At 59.9% G+C, this 12,801-nt stretch overlaps 5 protein-coding genes across 5 annotated transcripts; 2 read left to right on the top strand and 3 right to left on the bottom strand.

The window, feature by feature from the left end:
- The first annotated feature begins 408 nt into the window (after positions 1-408).
- GGTG_06412 (glycine cleavage system H protein) lies at positions 409-1,567 on the top strand. The gene is made up of 2 exons (XM_009224229.1): positions 409-725; positions 871-1,567. The coding sequence occupies exons 1-2, from the start codon at positions 599-601 to the stop codon at positions 1,272-1,274; spliced, it is 531 nt and encodes a 176-aa protein (XP_009222493.1). The 5' UTR covers positions 409-598; the 3' UTR covers positions 1,275-1,567.
- GGTG_06411 (hypothetical protein) lies at positions 1,457-3,014 on the bottom strand. The gene has a single exon (XM_009224228.1). It carries the CDS (start codon positions 2,746-2,748, stop codon positions 1,705-1,707), a length of 1,044 nt encoding a protein of 347 aa, XP_009222492.1. The 5' UTR covers positions 2,749-3,014; the 3' UTR covers positions 1,457-1,704.
- A 597-nt stretch (positions 3,015-3,611) lies between these two features.
- Positions 3,612-4,388, top strand: GGTG_06410 (hypothetical protein). Its single transcript, XM_009224227.1, has 2 exons — positions 3,612-3,921; positions 4,028-4,388. The coding sequence occupies exons 1-2, from the start codon at positions 3,744-3,746 to the stop codon at positions 4,342-4,344; spliced, it is 495 nt and encodes a 164-aa protein (XP_009222491.1). The 5' UTR covers positions 3,612-3,743; the 3' UTR covers positions 4,345-4,388.
- A 1,239-nt stretch (positions 4,389-5,627) lies between these two features.
- Positions 5,628-8,656, bottom strand: GGTG_06409 (hypothetical protein). The gene is made up of 3 exons (XM_009224226.1): positions 7,687-8,656; positions 6,659-7,598; positions 5,628-6,543 (listed from the first exon to the last, which is right to left on the bottom strand). The coding sequence occupies exons 1-3, from the start codon at positions 8,143-8,145 to the stop codon at positions 5,990-5,992; spliced, it is 1,953 nt and encodes a 650-aa protein (XP_009222490.1). The 5' UTR covers positions 8,146-8,656; the 3' UTR covers positions 5,628-5,989.
- Positions 8,657-9,538: 882 nt separating this feature from the next.
- Positions 9,539-12,092, bottom strand: GGTG_06408 (copper amine oxidase 1; the record flags this gene model as incomplete). The annotated part of the gene is made up of 5 exons (XM_009224225.1): positions 9,539-10,393; positions 10,456-10,560; positions 10,647-11,347; positions 11,434-11,641; positions 11,754-12,092. The coding sequence occupies 5 exons, from the start codon at positions 12,090-12,092 to the stop codon at positions 9,539-9,541; spliced, it is 2,208 nt and encodes a 735-aa protein (XP_009222489.1).
- Between the last annotated feature and the right edge of the window lie 709 nt (positions 12,093-12,801).

The following is a 12,801-nucleotide window of genomic DNA, read 5'->3' as shown; positions in this document are numbered from 1 at the left end:
CGTTCAGATGCATTAAGCCCCGATATCTGATCAGGCGCAGCACATGTTGGAGAAGAGCCTCCTCACTGCCAAGTGGATCGGTGGCGTCATACATGGTGAGATTCGCGACTAGGAAGAATGTGAGAGTGAGCGCCCATGTGATATGTGATGCTCAACCCTTTTCAACTCGGGTTGGTAAATGTGATGCTGGCAGTTCTTCGCTGTTATACCGAGTGCCCATAGGTGCAGCAGCAACAGCGTAGATTTGCTCAACTCGAGTGAATGACCAACTTTTAGCAAACGTCAATTGCCTGCCTTCTCCAAACACAGGAAAATGGCCTGAGCGGGCAGGTCCGGTTGTCGGCCCAGGACTGATGGAGCTGGGGGCACCTTATCTTATCAACGCCAGCTGTCCCACATGCCCGCCCATCCGTCGGCGCCCGTTGGCCGACGGGATTGAACGGCGGGCGGGCGTGCTGTTGCGACTCGACGGAATAGCTCCCTTATTATCTTGACAAAAACCGGCCGACCTGCGAGCAAAGGGCTTGCAGTTAGTTTCTCTCCCCTTCCCCCACGCACCCTCCACCTCCCCCGTACCAGCGCCCTCTCGACCGCCACAATGGCCTCAATTGCTCGCTGCCTGAGGTCCGCCAGGCCCGCCGTCGCCCCCATCCTCCCCCGCCCGGCTCCGGCCCTGGCGACGGCACGGTTCGGCGCCATCCGCCGGTTCTCCGCCACGGCACAAAGTCACGTCGACCCCCCCCCCCCCCCCCGGCTTTCCCGCGCTCACTTCACCCTATACCTCCTTGCCCGCCACGACTAAAGCCTAGATGCGCCATTGGATGCCTGCCCCGCGCACCTGTGTGCTAACACCAAAACCCTCCCCCGCAGACCCGATAAAGAGGTACACCAAGTACCACGAGTGGATCGACATCAGCGCGGACAAGAAGACGGGCGTGATCGGCATCTCCGAGTACGCGGCCGAGGCGCTGGGCGACGTCGTCTACGTCGAGCTGCCCGAGGTCGGCAAGGCTGTCCAGCAGGGCGACACGGTGGGCGCCGTCGAGTCGGTCAAGTCGGCCGCCGACATCAACTCGCCCGTGAGCTGCAAGGTCACCCACGTCAACCAGCTGCTCGAGGAGGCCCCCGGCACCATCAACAAGGTCCCCGAGGACGACTCGCACGGCGGCGGCTGGGTCGCAAAGGTCGAGGTCGACGAGCAGGGCATCAAGGACCTTGACAGCCTTATGGACGCCGAGGCGTACAAGGCCTTTACCGCCACCGAGGAGCACTAAGGGGAGTACGCTGCTACTCGGGATTACGTTGCGCAGGCACAATCAACGCCGTTAGGGTGTGTCGGCCCAGAGAGACGGGGTCTCCTAGTGGTTCAATTTTCGCGTCTTGGCTTTTGGGGGTTCCAGTCATCGTGGCGCACATCGGTCTCACAAATCATACACAATCCATAGCTCAACCTGGATCGGCAAGTGGAAAGGGCCTCTTGCATGAGGTAATGGGGAATGTAGCAGAGTAGGTAAAATAGACAAATGGGAGGCTGTTAAGGCCGAATGAATCCATGGAAACAGCGCCATTCTTTTTTTACCCTGCGTGAAACCAGATACCTAGGTAAATTGGGGGGAAGGTACCTGTTTTCTCAGTAGAGTGTGTGACTAGCTGCTTCTGTGAGGAAAAAATACAGGGCGAGAAAAAAGAAACCAAAGACCCGAATCAAGATGCAGCAGTAGTCGTCTTGACCGGCGGTGCCAGTCGAGTCTCGTTGATGACGTCGAGGATCCTGCTCGCCCCCCTGGCCACCAGGTCCAGCGCGACCTTCTTCCCAAACGCCTCGGCCTCCTCAGCGGTCGAGACGAGGGCCTCGTCGTCGGCGTCGACGGCCTCGGTGCCATCCAGGCTCACGACGGTGGCCTTGAGCCTCAGCCGCTTCCCGCCCTCGCCGCCCCACGACGTCTCGACGCCGACGGGGACGCTGCAGCCGCCCTCGAGCGCGCGCATGACGGCGCGCTCGGCGTGGCAGGCGACCGACGTGGCCTCGTGCGCGACGACGCGCGCGACCCCCAGCACGCGCTCGTCGCCGGCGCGCACCTCGATGGCAAGCGCGCCCTGGCCGACGGCGTGCAGGACGCCCGACGCCGAGTCGAGGTACTGCGACACGCGCCCGTGCAGGCCCATGCGGTGCAGGCCCGCCGCGGCCAGGATGATGCAGTCGAACTCGCCGCCCTCGGCGTCGAGCTTGGACAGGCGCGTGTCGATGTTGCCGCGGTAGTCGCGGAACCGCAGCGCCGGGTGCCGCCGCCGCAGTTGCGCCGACCGTCGCGGGCTGCTGGTGCCCACGAGGCTGCCGGCCGGCAGGTCCGCCAGGCTGCGGGCGCCGGCTGCGGCGACCAGGGCGGACCGGATGACGACCACGTCGCGCGGGTCCTCGCGCTCCATGATCACGCCCAGCTCGAAGCCGGCCGGGACGGTGGTGGGCATGTCCTTGAGGCAGTGCAGCACCATGTCCACCTCGCCCGCCGCCAGCATGGCCTCGAGCTCGTTGGTCCACAGGCCCTTGCCCATCGAAGGCAGCGGCGACACCTTGTCCTTGTCGCCCTGCGTCTTGATGGCCACCACCTCGAACGAGAGGCCCGGGTGCGCCCTCTGCAGCTCCGCGACCAGGTGCTCCGTCTGCCTGAGCGCCAGCGGCGAGCGCCGCGTCCCGATCTTGATGACCGGCGAGGCCGGCGAAGCCGACGCTGCCTCGGTCGATGCCATTGTGGGTCTTTCCGGGTGAGAAGTCTCGTTTTTTTTTTTCGAGCGAGGTTGAGATAGAGATACGAGTAGTCCTCGTGGCTCGTGGCTCTCCTGCTGTGGCTTCTTGGATCGGTGCTCTCACCTGCGGCTTTACTTCATTGGGTGGTCGCCAGAACAAACTTCAAACCGTGCAAGCTTAACGTCTGGAAGTCTGTGGTGGGGTTGAGCCAAAGTGGGCGAGTGAGCGTATTACTCAATTGTTCCGTTTGAGGAAGGGCGCATCTAGTCAAATCTCTGGTAAAACGAGAAAAACCACGCAATGGATTCTGACCAACGAAAAGTGGCAGGAAGTGCCGAGTAGGCTCACTCGAGATAGAACTCGAACCCATCAAGGCCGCCTGGTGCATTGCATCACACAGCATCCACACGTACATCCTCCATCTGTGAGCTTGCTCTCTTCGTCGTGTCCCATCTCCCACGGCCAACACCATCCACAAAAATGCAACTCCCGAGTGCGCTGGCCACTCGCCGTCTACGCGTCCCGAACTTGCTCTACTTGCACGACGCGCCACCAAGTCATACCATCTACCCCAGATATGGCTTGACTTGACAGTAGGCTCCCAGTACCGAACACTCGGTGAGGTGGACGGGGAGAGGTTAAAGAACGTGAATCGCTAGATGGCGCGAGGGGAAACGAGGCAGCTGCTACACCTTCTCCTGCTGGTTGCTGGTGCTCGTTCGGCAGTCGGATGGTTGGCCCGAGTATCGCCCTAGAGCGACAGGCTTCGTAATGGTTTCCAGCATTGTCATACGCTCTTTGTTGGGCATGCAACACCAACAAAGCCTGTTGCTCCGACCACGTACACAGATCATAGCCCATATGCTCGTCTTCTGATCTATATATGGTCGCTAGACTCACCTCTTTTTGCTCTCTGTACCAAGCATAATATCCACCAGGACATCAACGAGATACCCCGAGCAGCTCACCGTGCAGTCCAACTCATAAACCATTCACTATGCTGTCCAAGCTGACGCAGGCCTTGCTTCCCCTCCTCGCCGTCTCGAATCCGTTTGGCGTCCGCGGGCAGTCCAACTCCACCAACTCCACGACGCACGCTCCCGGCGTGGGCGGCCACGGCGCCCATTGCGTCACGGGCGCCACATACTGCGGCTACATTCTCCTCGAGGACCAAGGTTCGTGAACTCCCCGCCCCGGTCACATTGTTCTCCCATGTCTGTCGGTGGAAAGTCCCTCCCCTCCAGCTCACCATGGCCCCAAAACCTACGGCATGCTCCCCAGGCTTCAATGAGACGACCGTCAAGGAGGCCTGGCTCGCCGGCAAGGTCCACTCTCATTCCGGCCTGGACAGCGGTGGCCAGGCCGTGGCGGCCGCAAACTCCACCGACAAGGCCTGGCTGAGCACGCTCTACGTCTGCCTTCCCGTGGACGCCAAGCCGAAGCTCGAGGGCCGCCAGATCCCGGGGGTGTGCGAGGACGCCGGCCCCAGGAAGTTGGAGGTGCTCGTCTACTGCAAGGGTACGGGGAAGATTGAGGATGTGTGCCTGAATCCCGAGGGCGACCGGATCGGCCGGTGCAAGATTGCTGGGAACGTGTAGGGTCTGTAGTCGCAGCATCACAACAGACTAGGTGCATGGTGGGACAGCGTCATTGAAACGCGGCCGGTTCGTTGTTCAATTTGTTCTAGTGAGTGACTGTAGCTAGCTTAGAGAAGGAAAAGGTCACGGAAGTGAACTCTTTTCGGTCCCTCACTCGTCAAAGGCTGTACGGGGGAGGTCTGCATGGCTTCGCAGCTGTGTCAGGTCCTGATCTGTGCCCGAGATATCTTCAGTCGTGTGATACGTGGACTTACCCCGAGTCTATAGTTTCACAGCTGGCTCGTAGACATCCACGCATGGGAACCGCAGACGGCCTGGCAAAAGAGAGACTTCGTTAGCGCACGAGGATCTCAAATGGATACACCTGGCCATGTCAGCACTTTGGGAGCTCGAGATAAGGTCCTAGTAGCATGAACTCCGATGCTCAATGGCAACTGGACTTGCTGGTGTTAACAAAAGTGGCTTGTTTAAGAAACTACCCGGAGATCGATTTCCAGGTTAGGTGAAGATGCAGCCAAGGAATGGCAGGTAAGGCTGGCGAAAACCCACAAATGGGTCCCCGTTTGGACCCGTGGGTATTGGGTCTGGCTTGGACCCAAAAACCCAAACGGGGACCCGTTTACGGGTCCTTGGCACTCTGGGTTTTGGGTAGTTTGGGTCCCCAATGGGTACCCAAATTAATAAAAGGCTCGTGCTACTTTTTTTTTTTATATATAATCATTTTTAAGCGTAAAAAATAAAAAAGTAATAACAAAAGTAATAACGTTTTGGACCCAATTTTTTCGTTTGGACCTAAAAATTACCCAAATTTTGGACCCATTACCCAGATGGACCTAAACCCAAAAACCCATTACCCAAATGGGCCCCCGCCCCAAACGGGTCGTTTGGGTTTCCGCCAGCTTTAATGACAGGTTGAACTCAGACCGGCCACCGGCGTAAGCATGGCAATCTACCGAATTATATTAGCTCGACTTGCGAGTGCAGCGTCAAGAGATGAAAAGAGCACTTGATCTGGGTCACCTACAGAGCGTAAGTGCGCGACAGAGAGGGCTGGAGGACCGTTCCTTCCTTGTTAACATGTTCTGAGCGAATTCTGGCTCATTTTTGATTATTAAGGGCACAGCCTGGCTCTGATTATTGGCGCGCGATGTGAGAGTGAGCTATTACGCGAGTTCGGTCATCCAGATTGTGTGCAAAAGTCGTTACGCTGCAAACCACCTAGGGACATAAGTGGTGTTTACGGCGTCCCCCTGCGGTGGCATCTTGGCATATTGTCACATGGCTCAACAAAAATCATGATGCGTTGGCTAGTGGTGATGCAGTGCAGTAACATCAAAGCCCTTGCGACGTCTTGTCAAGAATATCTCTAATTAATAAGCAAGGCCTTCATTGTGCGTGGACTATGCCATGTCGTAAGATCCGAATAGCATTGATGCAAAGGGTGAGCGAGGTTAACAAGGGGAAGCAGAAACTCCACATCAGCATCGAGTTATTATTGCACGTGGGCTTGCCCATTGCCTATAACGCGAGCGAACAAGCGCAGCCACCTGAAGACGACGGAGACCACGAAATTAAATATAGGCCGGACAGTAAGACTCCTGGACACCGACCGAACGCTAAGCAGGAAGAAAAGAAAACACCCTCATTACTGCGGTGGATGCCTGAACTGCGGCTGCTGCTGCTGCATTACTGCTTGGAGATATTGCATCTGCTCCGGGGTCATCTGCGGCGGCGGCGACACGGGCTGGGGCGCCTGCTGGTACTGGGCCGGCGGTGGGGACGGGTAGTACGTCGGCAGCATGGGGTCCTGCGGATAGAACGCGCCATGGGTCTGCGGCGGGCTCTGCAGGCCCGATGCATGCTGGGCCGTGGCCGCGGGCGCCTGGAAGGATTGCGGCCGGCCGGCCGTCGGGGCGATGCCCTGGTAGGGATCGTACATGGTGGAAGGCGGGGAGAAGCTGTCGAGGGCGGGCGTGGTCGAGACGACGCTGGTGTAGCCGCCTGGGAGGTTCTTTGACGACATGTGCAGTCCGCCATCGCTCCCGCCGTGTGGCTTGTGCTCTGTGTCCATGTTCTGGCCGGCGCCGACGTAGCCAAAGCCCCCATGTGTGTTTTGCGGTTCGGGGCTGGGGTGGTCCATGCGGAGGACGGCCTTATACTCCGGGGGCAGAGACCCGGAAAGACTGTCCTGCAGTCCCCCTACAAAGCGAGAAACGTTGGGTCAGCATACACATGGACTTTGGGCTGTCCACAAGCCGTTTGGTACAGCATCTGAATGGTGGGGTCGAAAGGGCCAAGATCCGGTGCCACTTACAAAGGAGGATGTAGATGAACTCAAAGACAACAGGGACCCAGACGGATAACGCCAGGATCTGGCCAAACCCCCATTTGCCGTCATCGCCGAGCCTCCCGGTCGCGTCTCGGAGCTTTTGTCGCAGCCATTGCAGATATGCGAGCACGCCCCAGGTAAAGGCAAGGCAGATCCATCCCATTGCCAGACGGCACCACGGCAGCCAGATGCGGAGCTTTTTCGAGCCGGCAATGCCCGGGATGAGGAAGCCCGTATGCAGGAAAAGGAAGAGGAGACTCCAAACCAGGGGAGCGGCCACCACCAGGCCCATGGCTGCCTTCAGGGCGTTGCGGTAAGCATTACCTCCTCGATGGTCGCACCAGGACCAGAGGTCATCCTTCAGTCCGCTCCGCTCCATCGCCTCTCTGTTCGCCTGGTCTTCTTTGGGGGTTGGGTTGAAGTCGGGGTCGCCCAAGGGGGCCATGTACACCACGGCGATCCCAAGGAGCCAGATGACAATGAGACAGGCGCGAGTCAACCACTTTTTGTGGGCGCCGGACTCGCCCTGGCCGGGGTGGCGCAGGACCGAGTACGCGGCAAGGACGGGGAAGACGGCAAATGCGCAGGCGAGGACCGACAGGGGAACGTCGTAGTAGGACGCGCCGTTGATCATTTCGTGCTCGTCGGCGCCCTTGTATCGGTCCTCGATGTTCTCGGCGATGACGAAGATGCCTGCAACAAGCATGGCGACGGCGAGCAGGATGGCGGCCAGGAGGAAGCTCTCGAGTGTGCCACGGAAGGCATCCATGACGCGCCGCGCAACAGGTTTGGAGAAAGTCTCTGCCCGATGGGGCTTGCCGGCGCGGATGGCTTTCTTCTTGGCCCATTGCTTGAACCTTTGGACGGTAAAGAAGATTAAAAACAGGGTGGCAAGGCCGGCCTCGATGTAGTATGAAATCATGATCTGCGTGTCTTGGCCGTCAGCATGGACGGGCGAGAGGGGGGGATAGAGGGAAGCTGGCGGCCATCGGCGTGTGTCCCGCTGGACTTACCCCTATTCCCGTCATGTCTGGATTTGCGCCCAACGCGAGAGCCATGCACGACTCGGGCTGGCAAGTGTAAGAAGTGTTGAACACTTGGACGATGAAGAAGTCGCTAAGGGACTTGTCGGCCATAACCTCGCTCAAATACCTGCCGGACTGCACCAGCAACTTGTGTACCCGCAGGTCTTTGAACTGCTCGTCCGTGTACCTCACGTTGGGGTCGACGTCGGGGATGACATTCGCAATCAAGTCCCAGTCCTTGGGAAAGGACTCTATCATCCAGGTGATACCCAAGGGAAGACTAAAGCCCGCGGACGACGTTTTGTCGAAACGGTTGGGTTGCATCAGTGCGGCAAAGAACTCGCCATAAGCCCGGCAGGACCTGTTCCATTGCATCTGCTCGATTGCTGGCCAGCCGTCGATACCGGTATAATGGTACCCCGGTACCTGGATAGAGTAGTTCCTCATGGTGATTATGGGATGGACTGCCACAGCGGGGTGTTGGAGAGACTGGACGCAAAGCGTGCAGCTGGCGAGTCTTGTTGCTCCCAGCTGGGTGAAGCGGGATGCGAGGAGATTTAAGCAGTCGCCAGCCAGCCACCGCCCCCAACACCGGCAGCTACCAGCATGCTTGGCATCTGCCTGAGACCCAGGTAGGACAGGGGCATGGCGTATCCGCAGCTGGATCGGAGGCAGGAAGAGAGAAAACGGTGAAGGGGTGGGCTAGTGCGCCAGTGGGCTTGTGCTAATGACGAGCTGAGCCATCCAAGCATCACACGAGACCAGCGCCATAGGCGGGGTGGGGGGGAGGAAGGAGACCAAGTCCCAACAGCTGAAAGTGACACTGGATTGTGCCCCAACCCGTCCACCCGTCCTGATAGTGTGCTCCTAGTGCGACAGGGCTGAAGACAGGGATGTCGAAAACGGAGGGCAGGCCAGCAATCAGAAGCGCAGGCGGCGGCAGGGGGGGAGCGTCTATCGGGCGAGGGTTGGGACGATCAATGGCCTGGAAGCCCCTGCAAAAAGCGCCCAATGTGGGGCGGCTCAAAGCTGAAGCGTGCAGCGCGCCTTGAGTGGCTGGCACACGAGCTGTGGGCCCCGGCCGCCATCGGCGTCGCATCAGCACCCGCCCTTTCGCCTATCGCGCTCCAATCAGGCGCCGGTCGAGGTGGGTATCACGACCCACAAGCTTTTTTTTCTTTGGCGTTCAAAGGGCTTGCAGCACCAACAGTCACTCCGGGGTGCTTGGCAGGCCCCGTTCTTCTTCAACGTTGAAATTCTGAGCCCCGCATCAGCAATCGCGGTAGTAGGAGGGAGATGAAGAGATAAGGGAAGTTGCTGACGAGACCCAGGAATTTGTGATTACATGCCGTGCCGAGTTCCCGAACTGCCATGCCCGCAAAGGACTTTGGCGGATGCCTGCATGCGGGCCACCAGCCTAGAGGAGGGCAGCAAATTAGCTGGCGGGCGAGCTGCACTGCTTTACAGGGGTTGAACAGCACGCCGAGCTGGCTCGTCCCAAAGGAAATCAGTCAATAGTATGCACGTTCCTCGTCCCTGTGGTAGTCTCGCATGTTTGGTTGAGTGATTCTTTGATAAGGCAGCCCAGGTGGCATGTCGCTCTGCATCGCAACGCTACAAACAAAGAGGCCATCGCCTTAAAAGCATGCTGGGACGGCGGCCCGGCTACCAACGGTATACCCAGTCCCGCAGAACAAAAAACAAGATAACTACCATGCAGTCGACAGCATGACTAGGGTCTAGGCTTGTCACAGTTGAATGGTTCGACGTCGCTAGGGAGCGTCCAAGACCGTCCACATCACACAACAGGAGCCAACAGCCACAGAATAAAAAGCCCGGTTCATGCAGCTCCGTGGGTCGCGCAACACCCGCTGAGCTGGCCGCCATGGCCGCCGAGCATCTTGTCCGAGCCGCCCTGCTTAGCGTCCGCGGCGGCCCCGCTGTTGAGCGCGACGCTGCGGTTGAAGTCCTGCGTGCTGGGCGGCACGTCGAGCGCCGGGTTCCTATCAAAAAAGTTGACGGGCCTTAGCGACACGCGCAGCACCTCGCACGGCATGACGGGGAAGTCCTCGACGCGCGGCACGTGCTGGAGCCCAAACTGCACCCAGACCACGGCGTCGCCGGCGGCGAGCGGGTCCCCGCGATCCGCCCAGGCGCGCACGCCCGTCCCGCCGCGGCTCTGGTTCGTGTAGAGCCCGCCGGCGTACAGCTCGCCCTCGGCGTAGCGCGTGACGTAGAGGGGCCGGTCGGCGAACTCGGCCCGCCGCCGGTGGAAGCTGTCGGCGTCGGCCAGGATGGGCTGCATGGGCGGCACCTGGATCTTGTACGAGGCCGCGTGGCCGTTGACGGGGTTGCGGACCGCCTCGTTGGCGATGCGGAACACGCGCCCGCGCGACGCGTCCAGGTCGAACCCGCCCGACGTCTCGACGGTCCTGCTCTGCACCGTGTAGCCCACGCCGTGCGGGTTGGCGACGGCGTCGCGCGGCAGCGGCACCGTCTCGTCGTACACGACCGTGTTGCCGTGGCCCGCCACCATGGGATCCACGCGTAGACTGAAGAAGTGCTGGTGGTGCGCCGCCAGCACCCCCGGGTGCACCACGGTGCCGTAGGGGTGCGGCGTGGTTGTGAGGTCGAGGTCGACAGGTTGGGTCGATAAAATGCCCGTTGCCCTCACCTCGTACGTTATATCACCCGCCTATGATGGTCATGTTAGCGGGAGGGATACGCATGCCCGGGTAGTTGGGGATGGCGACGTACCTGGTTGAAGATCCAGGCAAGGATATATTCGTAGTTTGACACAGTGAGAACTGTTTGCAAAACCAACTCTCTTGCCCTTGTTACGCACGCTCGGTTGGTGCGGTACTATCGAAGCAAAAATATGGTTAGCCATGAAACGCTTTTCCGTCCCAAAGAGGAAAATTATCAGAGAATACTGGCAAAACACATACGTTTGTGTGCTTCCATAGCAAGCCACCGTCCTGTTCATGGACGCAAATCACATTCGGATAAGCGACCGGCTGGCCTTCGCTGTCGTTCAGGACGCCCGAGATGTAGTAGATGGATCCGAGGCAGTCGCAGCCCAGGGCCAGGTTGTTGGCCATTATGCCGGCGCCAACGTCGCCGAGGTCGAAGGCGGCCTTCTTGTGGAACGGGTGGCGCGGGTCGGCGTAGGGGATGCACATGTCGCTGAGGCTGAGTCGGTAGAAGAGGGGGCGGCCGTCGTAGTGCACGTCGTAGAGGACCATGCCCTCGCGCTGGTTGAAGCCGACCTTGAGGTCCCACTTCTGCCACGAGACCTGGCGGCCGGCCTCGGAGAAGTTGGACACCCGGAAGGAGGCGCCCTCGGGCTGGACCACGCGCAGGGGCTTTAGGTCCGAGCGCATCGACGGCTGGGCCTCGGGGACGTACTCGTTGGGCGGCACCGGCGCCCAGGGCTCCAGGGGCTTGACCTTCTCGTCGAGGCCTGTCGGCAGGATGTCGATGCGCACGACCTCGAGCGTCGTCGGGTCGACGACGGGCGAGATGGGGAGCGGGAAGGCGTAGTGGCAACCATCCTCCTGCGACGGGTTCTTGGGGTCCCGCATGTACAGGAACACCTGGAACAGGCGCTTCTCGTCGCTGAAGTTGCCCTCGTTGACGCCGTCCGAGCCTGTGACGACTGCTGGTAAGAGGCCGCGGTCTTGCCGCCCGGAGGGTGCCGGCGCGCTGGGGAATTGATGAGGGCAGAGGACGAACCGTAGATCCAGGGGTCAGCCGTAAGCACAGTCCCCTCGGGGAGCTTCAGCTTGGCAATCTCAGCTTGGAGCTCGGCATTTTTGAAGATGGATTCCTCAATGGCGGTCAACTCTTCGCCGTCTCCGTTGGCGTGCTGGTTGGGGCCAAGTAGCACGTTGCTCTCGACCAGGCTCTGGCTGAGGTTCACGACTGCCTCGTGGAGTTTGTGCTGTTCGGGGCGGTTTTGGCCGTGTCAGTGTGACACCCGACGTGATCGAAACAACACGCCCTGTCGGGAGCAGCGGGGCATGCTCTGGAAAGCGATAGGGCCGGCGACTGACAGTGTTCCGGATGTAGTACACCACGAAGCTGCGGCGGTCGATTCTGGACGGCGATTGGCCTTTTCTCTCGGCGTCGAGATAAGGGATGAGCTGGGCCTTGGCCGGCTCAAGCAGAGTGATCACCTTAAACTGGAACTTGGTCCCTTCGGGCCATGCCGCGCGAATCAACGACGAGGAGCGGCTGATCTCGTCGCCCGAGAGCGGCCCGAGGGGGTGGGCCTGGTACGGGGGAGGGGCGGCGGCAGCAGCCGGCGCTCCGTTCACGGCTCCCTTTAGCTGCGTCGCCCCGGGGGCCCTGGCAGCAGCGGCCCCCTGGTTGGAATCGCCGTGACCGGCCATTGCTGACTTATGGTGTTGGTGGAAGCGTATCGAGTTGGCCCGTGTGGTGTGGCTTCAGAGCAAGACTGCCGCCCGAGGTACAAAACCACAAACAAGGGGTTGGCGGACGCCGTCAATCTAGATATGAATATATATCGGCGCAGGTGTGGCTACGTGTGATCAATGATGGAGAATCGGGGTCGGGGAGGGGAGCGGGAATCGGTCCCACTGATCCGCCCACTGGCGTCACTATCTTGGCTTTGCATGCGGGGACCACTTATGAGCAGACATCCGCTGAAGGGGGTTGGGCGCGAGCGAGGCCGGGAATGTGCAGCACCCGTCGACGGAAGCACGCAATGACGTATGTGCAGCCCTGGGCTCTGTCCTCGCATCACGGATAAAAATGCATGGATAAACGGAGGTGTGTCAGCTTTGGACGATCGTTCCAATTTGCCTGCCTCCCGGGGAACAGGACCCTGACTTTGGTCTGTTCTGATCGCGCCAGATTCGCTTTCGTCAAGGGTGGGATGGACAGCAGCCTGCCGCTTTGACATATCCCATCCTCCCGGCCAGCCTGTGGACCAACGAGGTCGGGAAGACCCCGCCAGTAGCGCGCCACTGCCGATGTACCCCTCACCCTGCACAAGCATCTATCTCACTATGGGGGTCTGCGGCACTATCACTTGGCGGCAATCAGAGTTCAGCCCCTCTCGGTCCCCAGTGGAGCCGG

Source organism: Gaeumannomyces tritici (genome assembly GCF_000145635.1).
Source record: "Gaeumannomyces tritici R3-111a-1 unplaced genomic scaffold supercont2.3, whole genome shotgun sequence".
Classification (NCBI taxonomy): Eukaryota; Fungi; Ascomycota; class Sordariomycetes; order Magnaporthales; family Magnaporthaceae; genus Gaeumannomyces; species Gaeumannomyces tritici.
The sequence above is the reverse complement of the archived record's forward strand: the minus strand, read 5'-3'. Positions and strand labels throughout refer to the sequence as shown.

What these genes read in the sequence shown, in the direction of transcription:
- GGTG_06412 (XM_009224229.1), top strand. Translation starts at nt 599, where the DNA reads ATGGCCTCAATTGCTCGCTGCCTGAGGTCCGCCAGGCCCGCCGTCGCC. An exon ending in GTTCTCCGCCACGGCACAAA is followed by an intron (nt 726 to 870) that starts GTCACGTCGACC and finishes CCTCCCCCGCAG; the next exon opens with ACCCGATAAAGAGGTACACC.
- GGTG_06411 (XM_009224228.1), bottom strand. Translation starts at nt 2,748, where the DNA reads ATGGCATCGACCGAGGCAGCGTCGGCTTCGCCGGCCTCGCCGGTCATC.
- GGTG_06410 (XM_009224227.1), top strand. Translation starts at nt 3,744, where the DNA reads ATGCTGTCCAAGCTGACGCAGGCCTTGCTTCCCCTCCTCGCCGTCTCG. An exon ending in CATTCTCCTCGAGGACCAAG is followed by an intron (nt 3,922 to 4,027) that starts GTTCGTGAACTC and finishes CATGCTCCCCAG; the next exon opens with GCTTCAATGAGACGACCGTC.
- GGTG_06409 (XM_009224226.1), bottom strand. Translation starts at nt 8,145, where the DNA reads ATGAGGAACTACTCTATCCAGGTACCGGGGTACCATTATACCGGTATC. An exon ending in CAGACATGACGGGAATAGGG is followed by an intron (nt 7,599 to 7,686) that starts GTAAGTCCAGCG and finishes CAAGACACGCAG; the next exon opens with ATCATGATTTCATACTACAT. An exon ending in GTTCATCTACATCCTCCTTT is followed by an intron (nt 6,544 to 6,658) that starts GTAAGTGGCACC and finishes CTCGCTTTGTAG; the next exon opens with GGGGACTGCAGGACAGTCTT.